Here is a 19,008-nt window from a genome sequence, read left to right on the forward strand (position 1 = left end):
AGACAAATCACACAATGGATACTTGGTGGTATTACTGTAAGCATTTTTAATACAAAATGTGTTTTATTTACTTTTTTTAAACAGTTCATTGGTACAGCATCAATTTCTTTCGCAAACTAATTGAGCAAATCACACAGCAGCCTGGTCAGAATAGAACTACCACCCCATCCTGCTCCACTCCACGGAGTCAGTCCATCAGAGGGCACCAGCTTCCACATGACAGGAAGGATCGGTGTTGGTGAATCCCATTATATGAACACACAACTTGAGTTTTTGTCACACAAATTCTAAGTGGAATGACATTTAAATAATAAATAAGAAAATCCTAGGCAGATAAATAAAACAAATGTTTACAGTTAGAAATCAGCTGAACCTGGCATGAGAGCAAAATGGCAGAAGAAAAGCATGCACAGTTCTATGCTGCACCATGGCCTGGAGTTACTGTCTCATGTAGGGCTGCTTCCAGATGCACAATGTTAATTGTCCTTTAAAATGGCAGATGCGTTTAGAATCTTGCTAAGTTTAAAGTGATGTCAGAGTACGATGTGCAAGTGCTGTCAGTTCAGAAGGATTACATCTTCTAAGAAAAAGAATCTTTTGTCACTCCGTGATACTTCTCTGCAGTTTATCAACATACTGCTCATATACAAATGAGGGCATTCGCTAGTAAAATTTAGTAGTGTTGTTCTAGGATATTAAACCCATTTTAAAAAAAAATCAAACAAAATAGGCATTATCAAACCCCTCAGAATCCAAATATCCATCTATACGCCACCTTTTTTTGTTTCCCTGAATCTCCCAAGGAAGTCACACAATGAGGCTTTGTATCTACAGGTATATTCACATAAAAGTAGGAACATACAAAAAGAAAACAAATAAGGCAGTTATAAACAATTCTCTGGTTTACACATGTAGAACGTAGAAATTTCTCACGGTAGAAGAAGTGTACATCCAGATGTACAGTTTCTGATAGAAAACCTTAAGGTTCACCCCATTCTTGTGCCGAGCTATTGGGTGGAGGGGGGGGACTATCTCTTAGTGCCTGGCGTTTTAGGAGTACTGGAAGCTTTCTTGGAGATTGTGGGGATCTTGGAAGGTTTGGACAGTCCCCTACGGGAGTTCCCCGGTCCTCCTGCAGCGCTGCTCTCGGAGGTGTCTGAACAAGCAGACTGTGTTTCCAGAAGGTCAAAATCAGAAGCATCACTTCCTCTTCTGCTGCTGGCACGGCTTCCAGTGCGACTGCCTGCACGGCTTGTACTCTTTTTAGGATCTGACATAAAAAGGGGAAAGAAATGGAAATTGTTAACCCTATACAGAATCCTGCAAAATCAGATATTAGCCACTTGGTCCAACATGCCCACTTCTTTCAGATTAAGGCAAAACCCGTACTTAATCTTAAAATTCCACAGATGACCCAGGCATTGCAACAGATGCAATGTTGGCTTTAATGAGATTCAAGAAGAATACCTTTCTTCAATGTGGGCCCCATACAGAAACAAAACAATTCTTCATAGGACAGCATTTAAAATACCCATTTTTATTTTAGTGAGACCTGAGCATTCTAGCCCCTGACTCTGTATCTGCCTGTGTGCAAGCATGTATTTATGGGCTCCCAATGCATTCTACCTTACCTGTGGTGGCTCATTTTAGACTGGTCAGAAGAAACAAAATACCACTCTATCTTTAGGAAAATTGCTTCAAATCAAATATATACACAGAATATGTAGTCTCTGAAAACGCTGATTCTAATCATTGCCTCATACATTTTTTTTAACTTAATTTAATATGACAAAAATGCCCACATACTCGCTGTCTTCATGTTCACTTAAGTTAATGTTTTAAGGGCTCTTTCACCTAAAAAAAATTACCTTTTACAAATACTGCAGGTGATTACATAATGCTTACATGGGTATTCGTGTTGGTTTGAATTTCTCAAGCATTTCTAATGCTTTCAAACCACAAGGAGGTGGTAGCCAATATCGCTACTAAAATGTTAGTTCCTGTATTGCGTGCTAGTTTAACACTGACCTTTAAAAAGCAGCTTAATACTACATTTTGAGCCCTGCCTCCAGGAGCAGGTGTGTTGAAGTAACATAATACTTATCCTATGCATGTTTAAATTCCTTCACTGTTTTAGCCTCTACTACTTGGGAGATTGTTCCAAGAGGCTCAGAGTTACTTACATTACTCTGACCCTCTAGTTTTTGGATTATGACATCTTGTTCATACATTTCAAATACATTTTATCAAATCACATTACTCAATCACATTTCCCCTCTCTCTTCTTTCCTCCAAACTACACATATTGTCAAACCATAACTGGAATCATTGGATATCCATATCAGGGGCCAGGACGCTCAACTTTAAAATATCCTAGTGCATTATGGCATTACTCACCAGATCGACTTAATTTGGCACCAGAAGGAGTGGATGTCTCTCCTGTGAGGGACGACCTACTTGTGTGAATTGCCGTCTTCTTCATTTTGCTGCTTTGGGCTGGCGTTACCTTAAAAAGTGCACAAAATCCGTTTATAGATAGTAGTTTGCAGATTAGTATTCAGCTAGAGGACCAGCTGTTACCAGGGCGGTTATCTTGGTCTATGACCTAATATCCCACATTTGCAAAATCTCAAAGGGGATGTTTATGACTCAATTCTATGGCTCATAAACCTAATCAGTCCAAATAGATGGGTATTTCAGTATGGTCCCACTTAAAGGGGAAGCACCACGAGAAGAAAAATCTCCATTTTGCATAAAATACTGTGCTCTATACAATGATGTATGGGAGCATTGACAAAACCTTATTTGGTTCCTATAAACCTTTATCTGTCAAACTGGGAGCAGATTCTTTATTCTAATAAACATTCCTCTGTTTCCTCTGTGGACTTTCATTAATCAGAGCGTCAGAAAGGGTAATCCTGAATCCATAAAGAGTCAGGGTATCCGTCTAGTAGATTGGGCGGAAATAACAGAGCATATGGCAACCGCCTGAAAAAAATTTCTAAAAAAATCTTAGTGCTTTCTCAAAACAACACAGCAACGATTTCGAACATTTATTTCTAATCTATTAGTATAAAAAAAAAATTTTTGGGGGGGGTCAGGCCTACAGGGTCAGTGATGCTTCAAATTATGTTCTGTTTAAATGAAATATCATACCAGCATTTATAATTGTTATAACTATAAATAGGTGTACTTTAAGTGCTATTCCTCTATATTATAACAGACAGAGGGCTGTAATTAGCTGAACGTAATGTATTTTGTGGCAATGGCCATGATTTGATTCTAGCTGTCCTCTGAATCAAAAGGTTTTTCTTTTAGCAGCTTTTAACATTTACAAGATTATTTGGTAGCAGATTTTAATCTTAATGTGATACATGCAAAGTTATTTTCAGAATTAAAACTCCAAACTGTACGAATTACGTTTTATAAAAGGCGAAATTGATTTGAAATCATGCATCATTCTGCAGTAGAGCACGCCATGGTTATATTAGTAGAACACCATATGCTTTTGACGAATCCAGCTTTAGAAGAGTGACATGCCTTATTTCTGAAATATTAGTAAGAAAAAGTAAACATTCATAAAAAAGTAATCAGAGGTCGTAGCATAGCCTAAAAACCATAAGTGGCGATTTCACCATCCATTTACAAAGCAATAGTTAGTTCAGAAATGGTAGATATAATGAGGAAGCAGGTTGTTAGCAGCAGCACAGGTCATGGAGGGGAAGAGTGTTGAATCTCCAAGGACTCGAATACCATACTCTACCTCAAGTGAAGGGATCTGGAAGTCTGGGAATTCGCAGCACCTAAAAGGTGTGCCTGCCTTGCTGTTTACAAGCCAGGGTTTCTCGTAACAGCGAGAGGGCTGTAGTGGCGTCTGTGAGAGGTTTAGGGGCACACAAGTTGGGTCAGGCAAATGAATGAAGATGAAGAAAGGAAGAAATGAGATGACAGAAGACAAAACAAAAAAAACAAAACAGAAAACTGATCACAACAAAAGGCTAGGAGGAGACGGGATAAGCCTGTTCTTCTACAAACTATTCTGTAATGTTAGACAGCTTCCAAAACTATTGACTGAAGCTGGGATAGAAACGCTAGCACTAGCTCTAAAGAGTTGGACATGTTTAGGACCTTGGAAAGCTTTCTATATCTCCATGTTCCTTGGAATCGAGAAACTGGAAAATAAATGAAAATTGGCACCTGCGGTATAAAGCAACGTGTACAATATTAGTAAGCCAAAGAACAAATATTAAACATGGATAAAACTTTTTGTAAAAGGGACACACATAACCTATAGAAAACAGCACGAGAAAGGAGCGTTAAACTTTATGAAAGTGTTATCGTTGGCGTCCCAAATGTCTTACCTTGGATCCACTGGCAGGAGTTGCCGGTGAAGATGGGACGGATGTGCAGCTGTGGTTACTCTGGCTAGCGCTGGAGCTGGAGCGCGTGGGGGAGGCAGTCCTGGAAGAGGGTTTAGACCGTCTACCCCGTGAGCGGAAGGGGGTCATTCCTTGGGACACCCCCTCCGGCAAAATGAATTTCTCCCGCAGCTCCAGATTTGTCCTTCCTCGTGCTAGAGAGAATGCATTAAAATGAATGCCCCGGTAGAAAATATAAAGTTCAAACATTAAAGCAAAGTTATTTTGTTGCAAAACACTACACATTACTACTTAGCTGTAGCCAATTAAGAGCAGCTATATTTTGTTTATTCATGATAAAGCAAAAGAAGCAAATATTTATGGTTAACATTGCAGTAAGCTTCCCGTTATGTATTTGGGTCCTCGCAGCGTAAGCATAAGTCCGATCATTAACCTATTTAGGTATTTTTCTCTTCTGGACTAACTCAGCTCAGCAAGTTTGAATGCCAAGGTACCTACACTGAAAAGCAAATACATTAGCGGCAGGCTATATATCTTCTCAGACCAAGTGGTCTGAAAGGATGGATTTGACAAACGTAAGCCTGCGTTACGGAAGGGTCGAGACACGTGATCGAAAACTGCTTTAGGACAACGCCATTCTGCAGGGCGAAACACAGATGGCGGCTGAAACAGTTGCATAGGGTAGCACCAATGTGTGGCCGAGTTACTCCTGCAATCGTAAAAAAAAATATTTAATATACCTATATGCCAATTAACTAGCCCACTTTTTCCTTCGGAACTAAACAAAAACTTGGAAGAAAAAAGGGCGCATAGTAATTAGCATACGAGCCACAAACCGGGAACGAATAACTGGTTGCATGACTGGGCATCTGAAATATATAGAGATCTCTCCCAGCGAATGCCCTACTTGATAGGTTGCCGGTAGGTAACTGCTTCAGTTTAAACCAGTGTCATGTGTTGGCACAGAACATAAAAGCACCTGTTTGCATTTTAGTAAGCGAAGCACACATACGATGAGCAGTGGGAGAGGAGCAGAAAACATTCCATGTAATGCTCTATAACAGAAGCACACGAAGCACAGGACCCTGGGATTTGTGTTAGAATTTGTTTGAGAATCACATAATCAAGTAGGTCTTTGGAAAGCTAGGGCAGTGTTTGTGGTTCTGAGAACGCAGGAGCATATCACAAAAGATGTGGTGGTAAGATTGCAAAAAAAGTTGAAGTAGAGTTAGTACTGGATAAAGGATATTTAAAAAAAAAAAAAAAAAAAAAAAAAAGAGCGGCATTTGGAAAAAGGGTAGTGTTTTCATGTTGACAAAAGTCTGCGGGTTATAAAAACAAGCATGTTCTACAAAGCAAGAATTTGCAATTCAAACCTAGTGAAGAGACAGAATCCGCTCTCTTTAATTTACTCCCTGGATGGTGAACTGAGGAGAAAGAAATAAGGAGGTGCAGGGGGAGAAATGTAGGTAAGAGATCACATGCAAAATGTTCAGCTGTCTTCAGCCGATGCTTGCAACCATTACAGGTGATGTGAGGTAAAGGTCAATGCAGCCATATCAAGCAACATCATTTATGTAAAAGAATGGGGGGTTTAAACGTGCAATAAAAACCCTACCACCAGAAATGAGAAAGAAAAGCACAGCTCCATAATTCAGCGCACGTGCCTTTCAGCTCAGACGCATGCATTGGCTAGTCAACGACTGTAAGTGGCAAACTGTCCAGAGCCATCTGACATGATGATAAAGAGGTTCAAACAAACGTAAAATGTTCTTTCGCCCCAATTTAACGTTATTAAAGTGATTTGGGGTACCTAACAAAGACCATATAATTATCTATGCAGTAGCAATGTTCTGAGATGTGCTGTTGAGATATTGTGCATTAAAGAACGCACAATATCCACCCAAATAAATGTGAGCTGTGCACAAAATTAGGGTTAGCGAAAAAAAAAATAAAAAAAAAACAAAACCAAAAAAACATTTCCGGATAAAAATGATTGTTCTTTAAGCTGCGCTCATCTATCAGAATAAACTGAATATATCAAGATCCGTTTCAATGTCATCAAGGCAAAGCAGCCAGGCATTTGGGCAAATTCTTACCTCGGCAAGGATCATTTTTCACCAAAAATTCATCCAGAGCCATCCACCCTCCGCCAACGCGAACCATCACTGTGCTGCGCAGTATACGAACCAATCGCAACTGCTGGGAGTCTCCAAACTGTAAAAACCAGGATGTAGTCAGTCACCTGACTTCAATATTTAAGTCCAGGAAACATCTGCCCACTCATGCGCCATGACAGATTAATTGGTGTCTCTACATCGATATCTAGATATGTCCATCCATACATAGATATCAATAAAAATGACATATATTTTGTAAATCAAGACCCTCAACCGCCTGTTGCTTTACTAGTAGGCAAGAGAAGGCTTTTCAGACTATAGGGAATCGGGTGTGAGCAAGGAGCATTCACACAGCACATGTCCCCGTGGATACATTAGTCATGGAAATGGAGGTTAGTCTTCCCCACACCGTCTCTGTACCAGAAGAGTAACTGCAACCCATTTACTAAATCACAGCATATCGGCATGAACACCATGATTACATCCTCATGCATATGCAGCTGTCAGGCTGTTGGGCTCCTGTAGGGTCTGCGGGACAGGCCTCCACTCACCTATTCTCCATCACAAGGGGCCGTTTTGCGTATAGACAAAAATACGTACTAAAGTTCAAATGCGTAATAAAAACTTAACCTATCTGTTTTAACTGCTCCTGGAAACCTGCATTTTTAGAGCAGACAGGCAGTCATGTGTTGATTTTGGAATTACACGGTCAAAGACCATAATTTGAAAAATATTTGGATTGTCCTAAAACTCCGGTAGCCAATAAAAAAGAGATGTCAATTTAAACAGACTTTTTTTTGTGTTATTTCTGTACTGTGGATACAAAACTGGCTGCTTCCTAAAGGATTCAACATCTGTCTCTGTGCTACTTTAAACTGTAGCCATGCGTACTAAAGGCCCGTTAAACTATCTTAGATCCCTTACAAGAGGACCCAGTCAACCATCAGCTGCACTGACCACCATGAATGGGATGTAGCTATTCATACATCCAATGCGGCTACATCACATCTGTTCAGGCACAGATATACAGACGCTGCGGCAGCGGGCTCAGAGCTGCTGGGATTGACGTGCTCTTTCATGCGTCAGGTCTGTACACTGGCCGTAAACAGCACAAAGGGATCGTCAGTAACCGTGGAAATTTCACATTAACACAGCAAAAGATGGAGAGCGATTGTTCAGTATGTAAGCAGGTGATTATATGGGAAGCAAGATGCAGCATCAGGATGCACTGTACCTGGTTCCCTAGGAAGAACTAAGTGAAAAGTAGAGGGAGAGAGAAAGAGTACTTTAGTTTAACACAAACAGCAAATACACAGACCATAAAAATGTATAGTGCTTATATAAAGGGATAACGTCTGGTAAAAGGGAGACCGTCTACACACTCATATACTAATATACCAGCAGGAAAAACATTGGACTTCAATAATCAGGTGTGTTCTTTGACTATAAGCGCGTGATCCCCAAACACAGATGTACCGATTACGTAGCAGCGCCACAGACTACAGAAAACGCTACAAAAATCTTGGCAATGTCAGCTGCAAACGTAGTAAAACTGATGTTACCAGCGGTCATATCAAAGGCTAGGCCTGGAAAATATTATATGGACTAATGAGGAGGAAAAATAGCTACAACTCCCAAAATCACGTACAATGAAAAACTGGCCAGTGAACCAGTGGAATTTCCAGACCTGCATATAGCCATCTATGACAAATCACTGAGGTTGACGGGGGCATGAAGTCAGTTGTCGGGCATTATGTACTCACCCTGTATTTGTTCTCTCCAATCTGTTCTACCTGAAATCTCTTTGCACATTTACACTGCGCCACCTGTCTTGTAACCTGTAGGGAGGAAAGCCCTTGTGAATTAATCGGGGAAGGATTACAGAAGGTGTTGGCCTAGTATGAAGGGATACAAATGTTACCTCATCCTCGATCTTGTCTGCATCTGTAGTTGGTCTGTAGGCATCTTTGTTTGGATGAAGGGCAGCAACAAACTCATAGTAATCTATGTATCCGTCACCATCACGGTCAAATATATCAGCTACAGCAGTCATCTCAAGTTTTGTTGTTGGGAATTCTATGAAAAATGGCTTGTTAACAGTAACCAGAATGTGGGCAGTATTGATGCAATAAGTAATTTTTTTAAAGTTCCATATAACTGAAAAATACATGTCAAAAAATATCCAGCATTGTATTTGTGTTCATCATGATACTGAAACATTTTACAGTCTTAAAGTTTACTCACTGGAGGCTAATATTCCATCAATAAATTCTTGTCTGGTTATTTTCCCATCTTGGTCCTTATCGATTCTCCTGAAGAAGTCCATGACTCGAGACTTCTTGTGATTCATCCAGCGCATATACTTCTTTCTCCAGATGTCAAAGTCAAAGTTTGCAAATTCCTTCAGCTACAAAACAGAAATAAATCTTAGCTCAGACAGTCTATCCTGTGGTAAGGCAATATCAGTCACGTAGAATACTAGGGAATTAGACATTACAAATCTCAAGCCACCAAATATCAACACCTAAATGAGTTGGTTTTCATATACATGTGGATCAGTGATCCGTTACCTCCTCCAGTCTATCAAGAGCATCATTGAGTTTTCTCTGTCTCTCAAGCGCTAGGAGCCAAACTTGTTGCCATCGTGCAGAGAGCTGGATAATTCTTGGGTTCTTGGTCTCAGACTGAGAGAGAGGCAGGAGAGCTGGAGGGGTGGGTTGTGTGGATGCTTTCCCTGGCAAAACAGCAATACGTTACACTTATTATCTAGGATAATGAATATATATGTATCTGCCTCAATCCTGGAACACAAGACTAGAACTTCCACTAACAGCCTTCAATTAATACCACAGCACACGGAGATTATTGATCTACTGCATGAGATCTGTCATGAACATAACACTACACAATTATACGCAGAGCACACAGGGAGGGAGCCAGGACTCACTGCTTCGTGATTTATCATTGAAGGACGCATGATTGGGATCTGTTGTCTTCCTCTTGTATGTCTTTGTCACCTTATCCACATCCGGTTGTTTCTGAGTCATTTCTTCCATGAATGCCTTGCAGACACATCATACAGAGATTTAGTTTAACAGCTTCTGAGCAACAGTGTTACATTTACAGTATAATTTTATGCAGCCAACCCTTCCTTAACCGTCTAGAAGTCCTTGGAAACTGCGACTTAAAAGTAAAACAACTTATAACCAAATTTCCTTGTTGCGCACTTCTCCTTGTGTCTTCATCCAATTCTCTTTGAAACAAGCCTCCCGGAGCACTTCTGAAAAACAGCAGTCACGGGGGCAGCCTCTCCCCCGTTTCTCCCGTTGAGATAGAGGGTGTGCCAAGAGGCTCTGCCATTTTGTGGAAGTTCACCGGGAGGCCAGGTTCATGGGAAAACGCACAAAGAAAAAAAAAAGACATGGGGAGAAGGGACTGAAGAAAGAAGATCAAGGAGAGTCAAGAAAAGTGGAGGAGCTGCGAGAAAGGAGACAGGGACACAGACGCGGAGAACGTAGATGACTTTGAGAGAGCTTGATTAAGAGTGGGTGCGAGAAAGCGTGAGTAAAAAAAGTGGGTGTTTTCTCATCAACTTTATAAGGAAACAATGTTTTTAGAGAACAGGATAAATCGCATGATTTTTATTGTTAAAGACTTTCCTTGAGTTTCCATGACAGAGTAATCTTAATGGAAACATGTACACATTTTTCAGTCTGTTATTTACTAAAATAACACTACGTGAAAATATTTACAATCTTTATGCAGCATTAACGTCTTGCCTATTGATTAATAAAATATAAGAAACAATACAACTCACTTACTGCTTTTTTTGGGCAAACTCACCTGGTGTTCACTTATCAAAGCCTTGACCTGTTCAAGGTTCTGAGGCATTGGCTCCTGATCTCTTTGGATTAAGGTAGTCTCAGCCCATTGTATCCAAGATAACAGCTCATCCAGAAGGTCAGAATTGGCTAGTAGCTCAGAGAGGGCAGTCTGTAGCCTTTGCTGATGCTGGTTCCCCCAGGTTAGCACCTTAAAACATAATAAGTAAAGCAGACCATATTACGTAGAAACCTAGAATGTGTCGGCAGATAACTATGCAGCCTACTTTCTTAATCCACCTAGTTCCATCTAGGATAGCCTTGTATATTTTTTTATAATAAAAATATAGGTTTTTATACCCAGTTCTCCTTATTTTAATAAAAGAACTGCGTGGATCCTTTACTGCCTGGAGTGGGTTCAGAAGGAAGGCATCCTGTTCACAGCTCTATCTCATGTGAGTTTACTCTATACTCCATTACAATCATAACTGCATTTATGGGTTACACTATGATCTGTCCGTGTCTCAATTTACAGGGCTAAAAGAGAGGTCTAAACTACACTATATGCAAGTATATATATATATACATATACATACACACACACACAGAGGTTGTGTATTGGGGCATGTGCGCTTACACTTTTATGTTTATTGTTATTTGTATTATTTGAGTCAAAATTTAGTGTGTTTTTTTTCACGAGGTGTGTTATAAGTTGCACTTTACTTTATTATTGTTATTTATTTGTTTTTTTTCCCCATTGCCTTATTTGTCTATGCTTTAGAGAGATAAACTCAAACTATTTTTTTACTCTGAGGTCCCTTCCCTTCATTTTCATCTGGAAAAACTAACACAAATATTCACTAAGGCAGTCACCTAGACCTTTATCCTCTTCTACATACCTTCCTTTTGTTTTTAAATTAACTATTGCTTGCTTTACTTTTTTGCATTTATGTATCTAAAAATGTTTTATCACTCTTATTTTATTTTACTTTTTTCCCAGACTGGGCTTTTTTCTTCTGTGCGCGCTTTGGAAGCAAGGCAGGTACAACCTGAAGAAGCATTTTCAGTTTTTTTGATGGCAAGATAACCCTAAAATAAGCCAGCATCTTAAATAATCCATAGTGTGAACAACCTTTGCCTTGAAAACAGCATTAATTCTTACTTTATAGTGTTTTTTCACACCTGTCTAAAACGTTTGTATATACATACATACAACACACAAATATATGTTATGCCTGTGCTTAAGCGTGAGCAAAGATTATCACAATTCCTACATGTAGCATGTAAGCATTCAGGGCTGGAGAACATCCAGTATTCCCTTAGCAATACTAATCCAAATATACTAGGAACAATTGCCAAAATGTGACAACCCCTTCGGAGAAAAAAAAATATAAATGTTAAAGTCACGACAGAAAAAAAAATATATAAGGGGGATTGCAGACACCACACAGCAAGGTCTAAATTTTGCAACCAAAGAGCCTGCTGATATTACTGTTTTTTGGGGGACATTTCCATAAATCATAAATGTCAAATTGTGTATGCATATCGCTTGTGTTTCTGTTTGCAGACTAGTAAAGCAGATTTTGTACAACTTCTGTTCCATCATATACAGTATCTAGAGCAGACTGACCTCCTCGAATCGCGCACGTATAATAGTTATCCAGTGTTTGATGGTGGTGATACAATCTGGATGACACACAGTCAGAATCCCCTCTCCCATACTGACTGCAGTGTTCACATCTATGTGTTTTTCTTCCACTTTCTTCATGAACTCCTGGGAAATGAAAATAAATATTCTGAGTAAACACAAGTGACTAGTGGATAACATCTACAACCCTAGCATGGATTGTTTAGTTCCGTAAATGCTTTTAGAACCTGACCTTATGAACATCAATGAGAGACTGCAAAGATTCTGCATCGTCAGGTAACGCTCCCCTGAAACGCAGCGTCTGCTCTGCTTCAGAAAGCCACTCCAGCAGCATATGGACCGTGTTACGGAACTCTTCAGCCTGGAGCGTAAAGACACATTGATAAAGTAACAACTGAAGAAGTGTAACTTACACAAGGACGCAAGAAGTCTCAGCGTTTTGGAAATCTTTTTATTAACTAATTCATTTTTTCCTCTCTCATTTAATGTACCCAAGAAGTATATTGTTTTCTTCAGGACATGTAGGGCTTTCTTCTTAAACCATTCTTATTTATAAATGCCAACAAAAAAAGCTTTACCCATTATTAATTATACACACAGTGCAAATGAAATAATATTTATATTATATTCATTTACTTGCCTTGATTTTGGAAACTATTTTACAATTACATGCCAAATATGAAGCAATGCATATTTGTTTCCAAAATATACACCAAACTACATTGATATGTAGAAAAGTAAATCAGAGCATTTTGAGACTTTTATCCAGCCTGATCCTACCAAAGGGCAGTCCAAAACCGAAACGGGAGGCAAATTCCCCCTGTACGAGGGAACATTAGCTAATGTTCATCAAACAATGAGACTAAAATAATATCAACGTAAAATTTCCCGCTAACTAAACTTACACCTAATCACTCAACCCTAAAATTCCCTACTAAGTAACCCAAATCCCAAATAAAAAGAGTTCTTTACTAACCCCAAATTAATCTGATAAAAAATCTCCAGTATAGAAACTACTGATATGATCACTGATTTCTATAAAACCAAATTTTGTTTAATACAGTTAACAATATTATTGTAGGTGCTTTTTTAATAAACTGTAATGTTTTTTTAGTCCAATACATTTTGAACAATCCTTGATTACAACTATTAAAATGTAGGTTTCCCCACCTGTTTCAGGGCTTGTTCGAGACGGGTTTGTTTGGACACTGACAATTTGCAGACTGTGTCCCACCGTGTACTAAGTTCTTGAAGCTGAACTTTGACCCAAGTGGTGTCTTCTCTGCTGCTTTCCAGTAGTTCTCTAGCAGAGCGTTTCACAGCTTGAACGCTACCGGTTCTCTTGCCAAGTTCTTTTTGGAAAACCTGCAAATAGCAAGTTATTAGCATCCATACCAGTAATTAACTAACAAGGACATCAATAGCTGTAGCATATAAATTGTAATTAACTCATAGCATTAAACAATTGAATTAATAATTCTTCACACAAGTCTCCATCAGTATATTCTTACCTTATGAGCATCCATCAGATTCATCACGAGGTCTAAATCTCCATGTACAGGTTGGTCTTCTGCTAGCTGCGGCTCCACTTTGTAGAGCCAATCGACAAGGGCCTGCAGAGCATCCATGAACTGGCCTGAGAAAAGCAGAGCTTCCTCCAGCTTGTGTTGCCTGCAAGGATATAAACATAGAGCCTTGTGAAATAAACACCAGTAGCTGAACAAGCCCAACATCTGCACCTTCATGAAAACAAAGTCATTGACACAATGTCCAAAACAAAGTAGTCTTAATTACTTCGGAGGTAAAAAAAAAAAAACGTAATTAAAACACAGTTATTACCACCGCTCAACACATGACAGCCAAAAATGGTCCATGCAAACTTCCAACCAGTAACTTAGTTGAATCAATTAAAAATTACCTTTCCACAGATTTTCCACACACTGTATCCCATTTGTCTCTCACTTCTCCTAAGAGGTGATCAAGTTTCTGGACATCATCGCTCAACAAAGCTTTTTCTTTTAACGAACGTCCGGTCCTGACAGTGGTGTCATATACTGGCTGTTTACTCCCTAATGTTTTCTGGAATTCCTGTAGTGTATGTGAGAACAACAACTTATTAACACAAATGAACAAAAGATGCTCTAAATTAGACAGTAATGTGTTATGAATTACAGATGAACACTCGCTGACCTAGGTACATAATCACCTATACTCTAAATGTGGTTAATGCTGTCACACCTTGTACGGAACAGATATGAGACGCAGAGGAGCAACGGTGAACATGACCTTACCTTGTGCTTAGTCAGCTGTAGTTTGATCTTGTCTGGATCATTGGAGATTTCCATATCTGAGTCCAGGTGATTCTCGGCTTCTTCCAGCCAGTCAATCAACTTTTTCCAGGCTTCATGGAACTAAAATTTACAGGGAGACTCATGAAAAAAGTAAGAAACATTCATGAGCTGTATGACCACTACTAGTCGAATCTGACAGCCCAAACTAAGAGAAAATATCCAACAAAGTAATGTTACCGTAAACATACACACGTCATTCCTGTTTTTGTTTGTTTGTTTGTTTGTTTGTTTTTTAACATACCTGTTTGGCTCTTTTTCGGGCATCATCCAATGATCGCCCTCTCTCCACTGAACGTTGAACAACTTTTTCCCATCGAGACTGGACACTAAGTAGCAGATTCTTTATCAGGACCACATCCTGTTTCTGGCTGAGGAACTTTAATTGGTTCCCTGTTTTGTCCAACTCGATGATTTGCTCACGATGGACGTTGACTTCATTCACAAAAATCTGAGAAGTTTACAAACAAGCGCAAATATATTTCTAAACATTTAATTTAAAAGGAAACAAGAGGGAGATATTACTCGCAAGTAAAATAACTAACCTTGTGTTCATCAATCTGGAAAAGGACGGTGTCCAAGATGAGACTTGGGGGAGGTGCAATATTTAGGCTTTGTTCAGCTTGTGTTAGCCAGTTAATGAACTCTTGTAAGAAATTCTGGAAATCTGTTGCCAGAACAAGTGCTTCTTCAAGTTTCACCTAAGTAAAAATATTTGTCAAGCAAAACATATGGCTGGGTAAGAGCAGTGAACCATCACAATCTTATCTCTCTTAGGGATAAATAGCTGATTAGGGATTAGGGATCAGCTTAGGGATCTGATTTCTGAATAGGAATGTATGGGTCAGATTTCTGCAGAGACTGATTATACATGGCACGATCATTACAAAATATCAGATGCCTGGGCCAGATAAAAATCATGATTTCGTAAAGGAAGAAGGGGTATAAAATCCAGTCACATCTTGATCTGCCCCTTCAGGACATTACACTGCATACCCCGTACTCACCTTTCTCTCTTCTACTTTATTCGCAATGGACTGCCACTTTCGTTTGAGTAAAGACACATTCTGCTCTGTGATAGAGCCCGCTGCATCGTCCTTGCTCAGAAGCATTATATGCCCCTTGTCTAGTAGTTGTTTGAAGAGTTCCTCATGTGCTTTAAAATCATCATACAATTCCTTTGAAAAAACAAAAACAAAAAAAACACACAAGTGTAATGAGGCATGATACATTATAGGTTGAGAATCGCCTGCTTACTGCCTTCTGCAGCAAGGTTTGAATGAAGTCACTAAAGTCCCATGCATGTGGGTCCAATGCAAAGATTTTCCCACACACATCTCTCGCCAGGTTATGTCTGCAAAGGTGTTGGGCATTCCATGCAGGGAAAGGTAGCGATTGAATTTACATGGAAACACTGCAGATGGGAACCAGGATGCTGACCTGACCCTCCTAAAAATCACCACTGAAGACATTGAATTGACAGGGAACTAAACAATATTTACAATGTACCAATGAAAATCCATTAGGTAATTAAAGAAATACAGTAAAAGTGCAGAAGTTTAGCAGACTTGCGCATTCAGATCCGTACGAAAAGCAAATTTATAGAATTTTGGTAAAGTCCTGAAAACAAGGCCAGACACCCCACAAATCAGATGAACTTGAAGTAAAAAGGTGAGAATTCTCATGGGCCCACCAACATCACCGCAAGCCTCGGGCAACAAATTCCTTTCAGCCGGACCAATGTGCAGGGAACAAAATGTATTGCCCGAAAATGAATGGGACAAAAACGAACCAAAAGATTTGTCCAAATCTTTTTTTTTTGGCCCCCTTTGCACACAGTTTAGTAAACTTACCTGCAGAGGCAATAACACCACATGCACTTATACGTGTATAATTTCTTGACCTGTTAGCTTTGCAAAGTAAACGTATTTACAAATCCTTGTAACTAGACTGTTTTCCTTGCAAACCAAGCTAAATCAATAAGTGAACCTCTTCTATGGAAGTGTACGAACACACAACAAAAAGAAAAAACGTCCTCACCATGTGCACTTGTAGCTGCTCTCGTGCTGTCTCTGGAAGTCCACCGGTGGCTTTCGTTGTAGAGAGCTGGCTTTCTAGTCTATTCTGCCACTGGAGGAATTCTTCAATCTCCCCAGTGAAGCCTTCAGCCTGTTTGGACAGATACAAAAAAGCCAGAAATTAGATCAAATCCAATGATAAACATCAATAAGAAACTGTAATGCTTTTTTTTTTTTTTTTTTTTTTTTAAGCACAAACCTGCTGTAGAGCCATGTCCAGCTGTTGCTCCCTCTCCTCGGTCTTCTGGAGAAGAGATTCCCATAACTGGTTAAATTTCTCAAGTCGGATCTTCAGGCTGTTGGCGTCATCTCCAGCGCTGGACTCCACCAGTTCATTCCCGGCTTTACTTACAGTTTTTACTGTGCTTTGGTGGGCGAGAACATCATTCTTCAGCACCTAGAAGTGATAACGTATAAATATTGTAATGTATCAATAAATGGAATTGTGTCTAAAATTATTCAGACACTAATGGGCAACCACAAAGTTACAGCATGCAGAGCACGTTTTTTTCTTCTTCTATACTGGAAACACTGATTCTGTATTGCCGCATGTGGCGGCTTTATGGCGCGCATAAACCTTCATTTACGCTCTACTAAATGTGCAAATGTTCTGGATAATCTCACGTTAATTACAGGGTGTTTGCGCCGTTGCCAAGTCAGTCTGCATGATTAAATATTATTCTAACTACCATCCATTTTAGGTGACATACATGAAAAAAAACCCATGGCTATCCATCAAAATCTTAGGACATCGTCTTCTCCCTACTTACATGATGCTTTGCAAGTTCCACTTCAATGACCTTGGGGTCTCCGCTGATGGGTTTTTGGGCATCCAGTAACTCATGTGTATGGGTCAGCCAGGACATGACTTCAGCTAGAGCATGTTGAAACTGACCCAGCGCTAACAGGGCAGCTTCCAGTTTGTGCTGTGGAACAAGAATTTGTAAATATGAACACAAAAAAAAAACCAAACGCCTGCCACATATGTGCAAGCGTCCCACTTATGCACGTCCTCTACCTGTCTGTGTGTTATCTTCTCTCCCAGGTTTTCCCACAGATGTTTCAGTTCAGTCAGGGGCCCCTTGATAATGTCTCTATCTGTATCATCAATTGCTTTCTTCAGCATCAACTCCCCCTGGTGGTTTAGTTTTTCCATTTCAATTTGCTGCTGGTAAACTTCCACCTTAAATTCCTAGGAAAGCAGGGCCACAGACAAGAAAGCATTAGGAGCCTGTCCTAAACAATGCAAGCAATCTACCAAACACACTGCACATTACCTATAGTTGGGAAAACACATCTCACCTTCATTTCATTGATCTGTTCTTTCACCGTATTAATATCAGTCCCAACAGGTGGCATATCACAGAGTTTAATAACTGCATTATCCAGCCAGTCAAACATTGCCTAGAATACAGAGAGAAGCTCTAGTAATTAACATATACAGACATATCTCCACATGTTTATTTCCAGACAGTATTTACTTAGGTATATCATGACTGATGTAGTAGCTAACCTGTAAAGTGTCCTGATATTGGACAGAATCGGCCATTGCATCCCTGAGCTTTTCCAAACGCTCAGACCACGTTTTCTTCAAGTTTTCCCAAGCATTGTTTATCTGTTAAACAAGATTGAACAAAACGAAGACATGAAAACAGAGCTCGTATAAGCAGAGGCACCAGAAAGAGAGAGCTTGGGGTACATAAATCTCATAAACAGGGCGGTGGAAGAAATCAAAGAGGAAAACGCAAATGCCCACCTCATCAATGCTTTTCTTCACTTCTGGTTTTTCTGTCTCTCCACAGGCAAAAATCAGATCGGCTCCAAGGATTCTAATAAACTCGAGTTCCTCATGAAGTCCGTCAGTCTCTTCCTTAATAGTCTAAAAGCATGAAATACCAGATTAGTCCACAGGAAAATTAAACAAAATGTAGCGTAAGTACATTTTTCAGAAGCAGCGTACATCTGCGGCCTCAATCTGCTGCTTGATCATCGACGGGTCTATACCAGGACTCTCCAGGTCGTGGACAATATCATAGGTGTCCTTGATGGTAGTTAGTATTGAGCCCATATCCAACCAAAACTTCTCTGCAAGCTCAAGCACGTCAAGAAATTTCATCTCCCTCTCCTCTGCACGAGCTTTGATATCTTCCCAGAAAAACACTAACTGGTCCAATTTATCCTGGATGTCTGAAAAAGGAGAGGAAAGGCATTTTGTATATAGTTAAAATGACAATGAATCTGTATTGATATATCTTAATGTGGTGGGGAAAAAAACCGCTAAGGTTATTCTGGCATGCCACTTTATTAAAAAAAAAAAAAAATGTATTAAAAATACAAGGTTATGTTTTTTCAAAATGCCATTGTCTTGTCATTTTAAGTGATTTATGTTTCTTAGGTGGCAAGCTTTTTAATGAATTATTGTATTTCGAAGCACTGTGATAAAAGTTTTACCGAGCATCGTCGGAATCATCTGTATGCCTGAACCCATATCTCGTCATGTACGGTGCCCTTAACTAATATCGGCGTCCTTGGTAAAGATGAGCAAAGAAGGATGTGAAACATTGTCTTTATTGTTTAACCTTTTGATCTTTTCTCAAAAAAAATTCACAAAAAT

General features: G+C 39.5%; 1 protein-coding gene across 1 annotated transcript in view; it reads right to left on the bottom strand.

Moving 5' to 3' along the window:
• Positions 1-1,028: 1,028 nt before the first annotated feature.
• Positions 1,029-19,008, bottom strand: part of LOC149274338 (microtubule-actin cross-linking factor 1, isoforms 6/7-like) — a gene marked incomplete at its 5' end in the record, with an annotated part of 29,239 nt that continues 11,259 nt past the window's right edge. The window contains 27 exon segments of the mRNA XM_089505655.1: positions 1,029-1,270; positions 2,398-2,506; positions 4,362-4,573; positions 6,479-6,596; positions 8,263-8,337; positions 8,421-8,575; positions 8,744-8,906; positions 9,070-9,233; positions 9,447-9,561; positions 10,343-10,531; positions 11,951-12,094; positions 12,201-12,329; positions 13,139-13,333; positions 13,480-13,639; positions 13,887-14,056; positions 14,260-14,379; positions 14,561-14,767; positions 14,862-15,017; positions 15,324-15,494; positions 16,357-16,485; positions 16,594-16,791; positions 17,165-17,320; positions 17,413-17,586; positions 17,697-17,798; positions 17,908-18,009; positions 18,151-18,273; positions 18,355-18,581. Coding sequence (XP_089361781.1) covers positions 1,029-1,270; positions 2,398-2,506; positions 4,362-4,573; positions 6,479-6,596; positions 8,263-8,337; positions 8,421-8,575; positions 8,744-8,906; positions 9,070-9,233; positions 9,447-9,561; positions 10,343-10,531; positions 11,951-12,094; positions 12,201-12,329; positions 13,139-13,333; positions 13,480-13,639; positions 13,887-14,056; positions 14,260-14,379; positions 14,561-14,767; positions 14,862-15,017; positions 15,324-15,494; positions 16,357-16,485; positions 16,594-16,791; positions 17,165-17,320; positions 17,413-17,586; positions 17,697-17,798; positions 17,908-18,009; positions 18,151-18,273; positions 18,355-18,581 — 4,205 coding nt within the window.

This window comes from Sceloporus occidentalis, unplaced genomic scaffold (assembly GCF_023333645.1).
Source record: "Sceloporus occidentalis isolate IW3139 unplaced genomic scaffold, rSceOcc1.0.p SCAF_336, whole genome shotgun sequence".
Taxonomy (NCBI): Eukaryota; Metazoa; Chordata; class Lepidosauria; order Squamata; family Phrynosomatidae; genus Sceloporus; species Sceloporus occidentalis.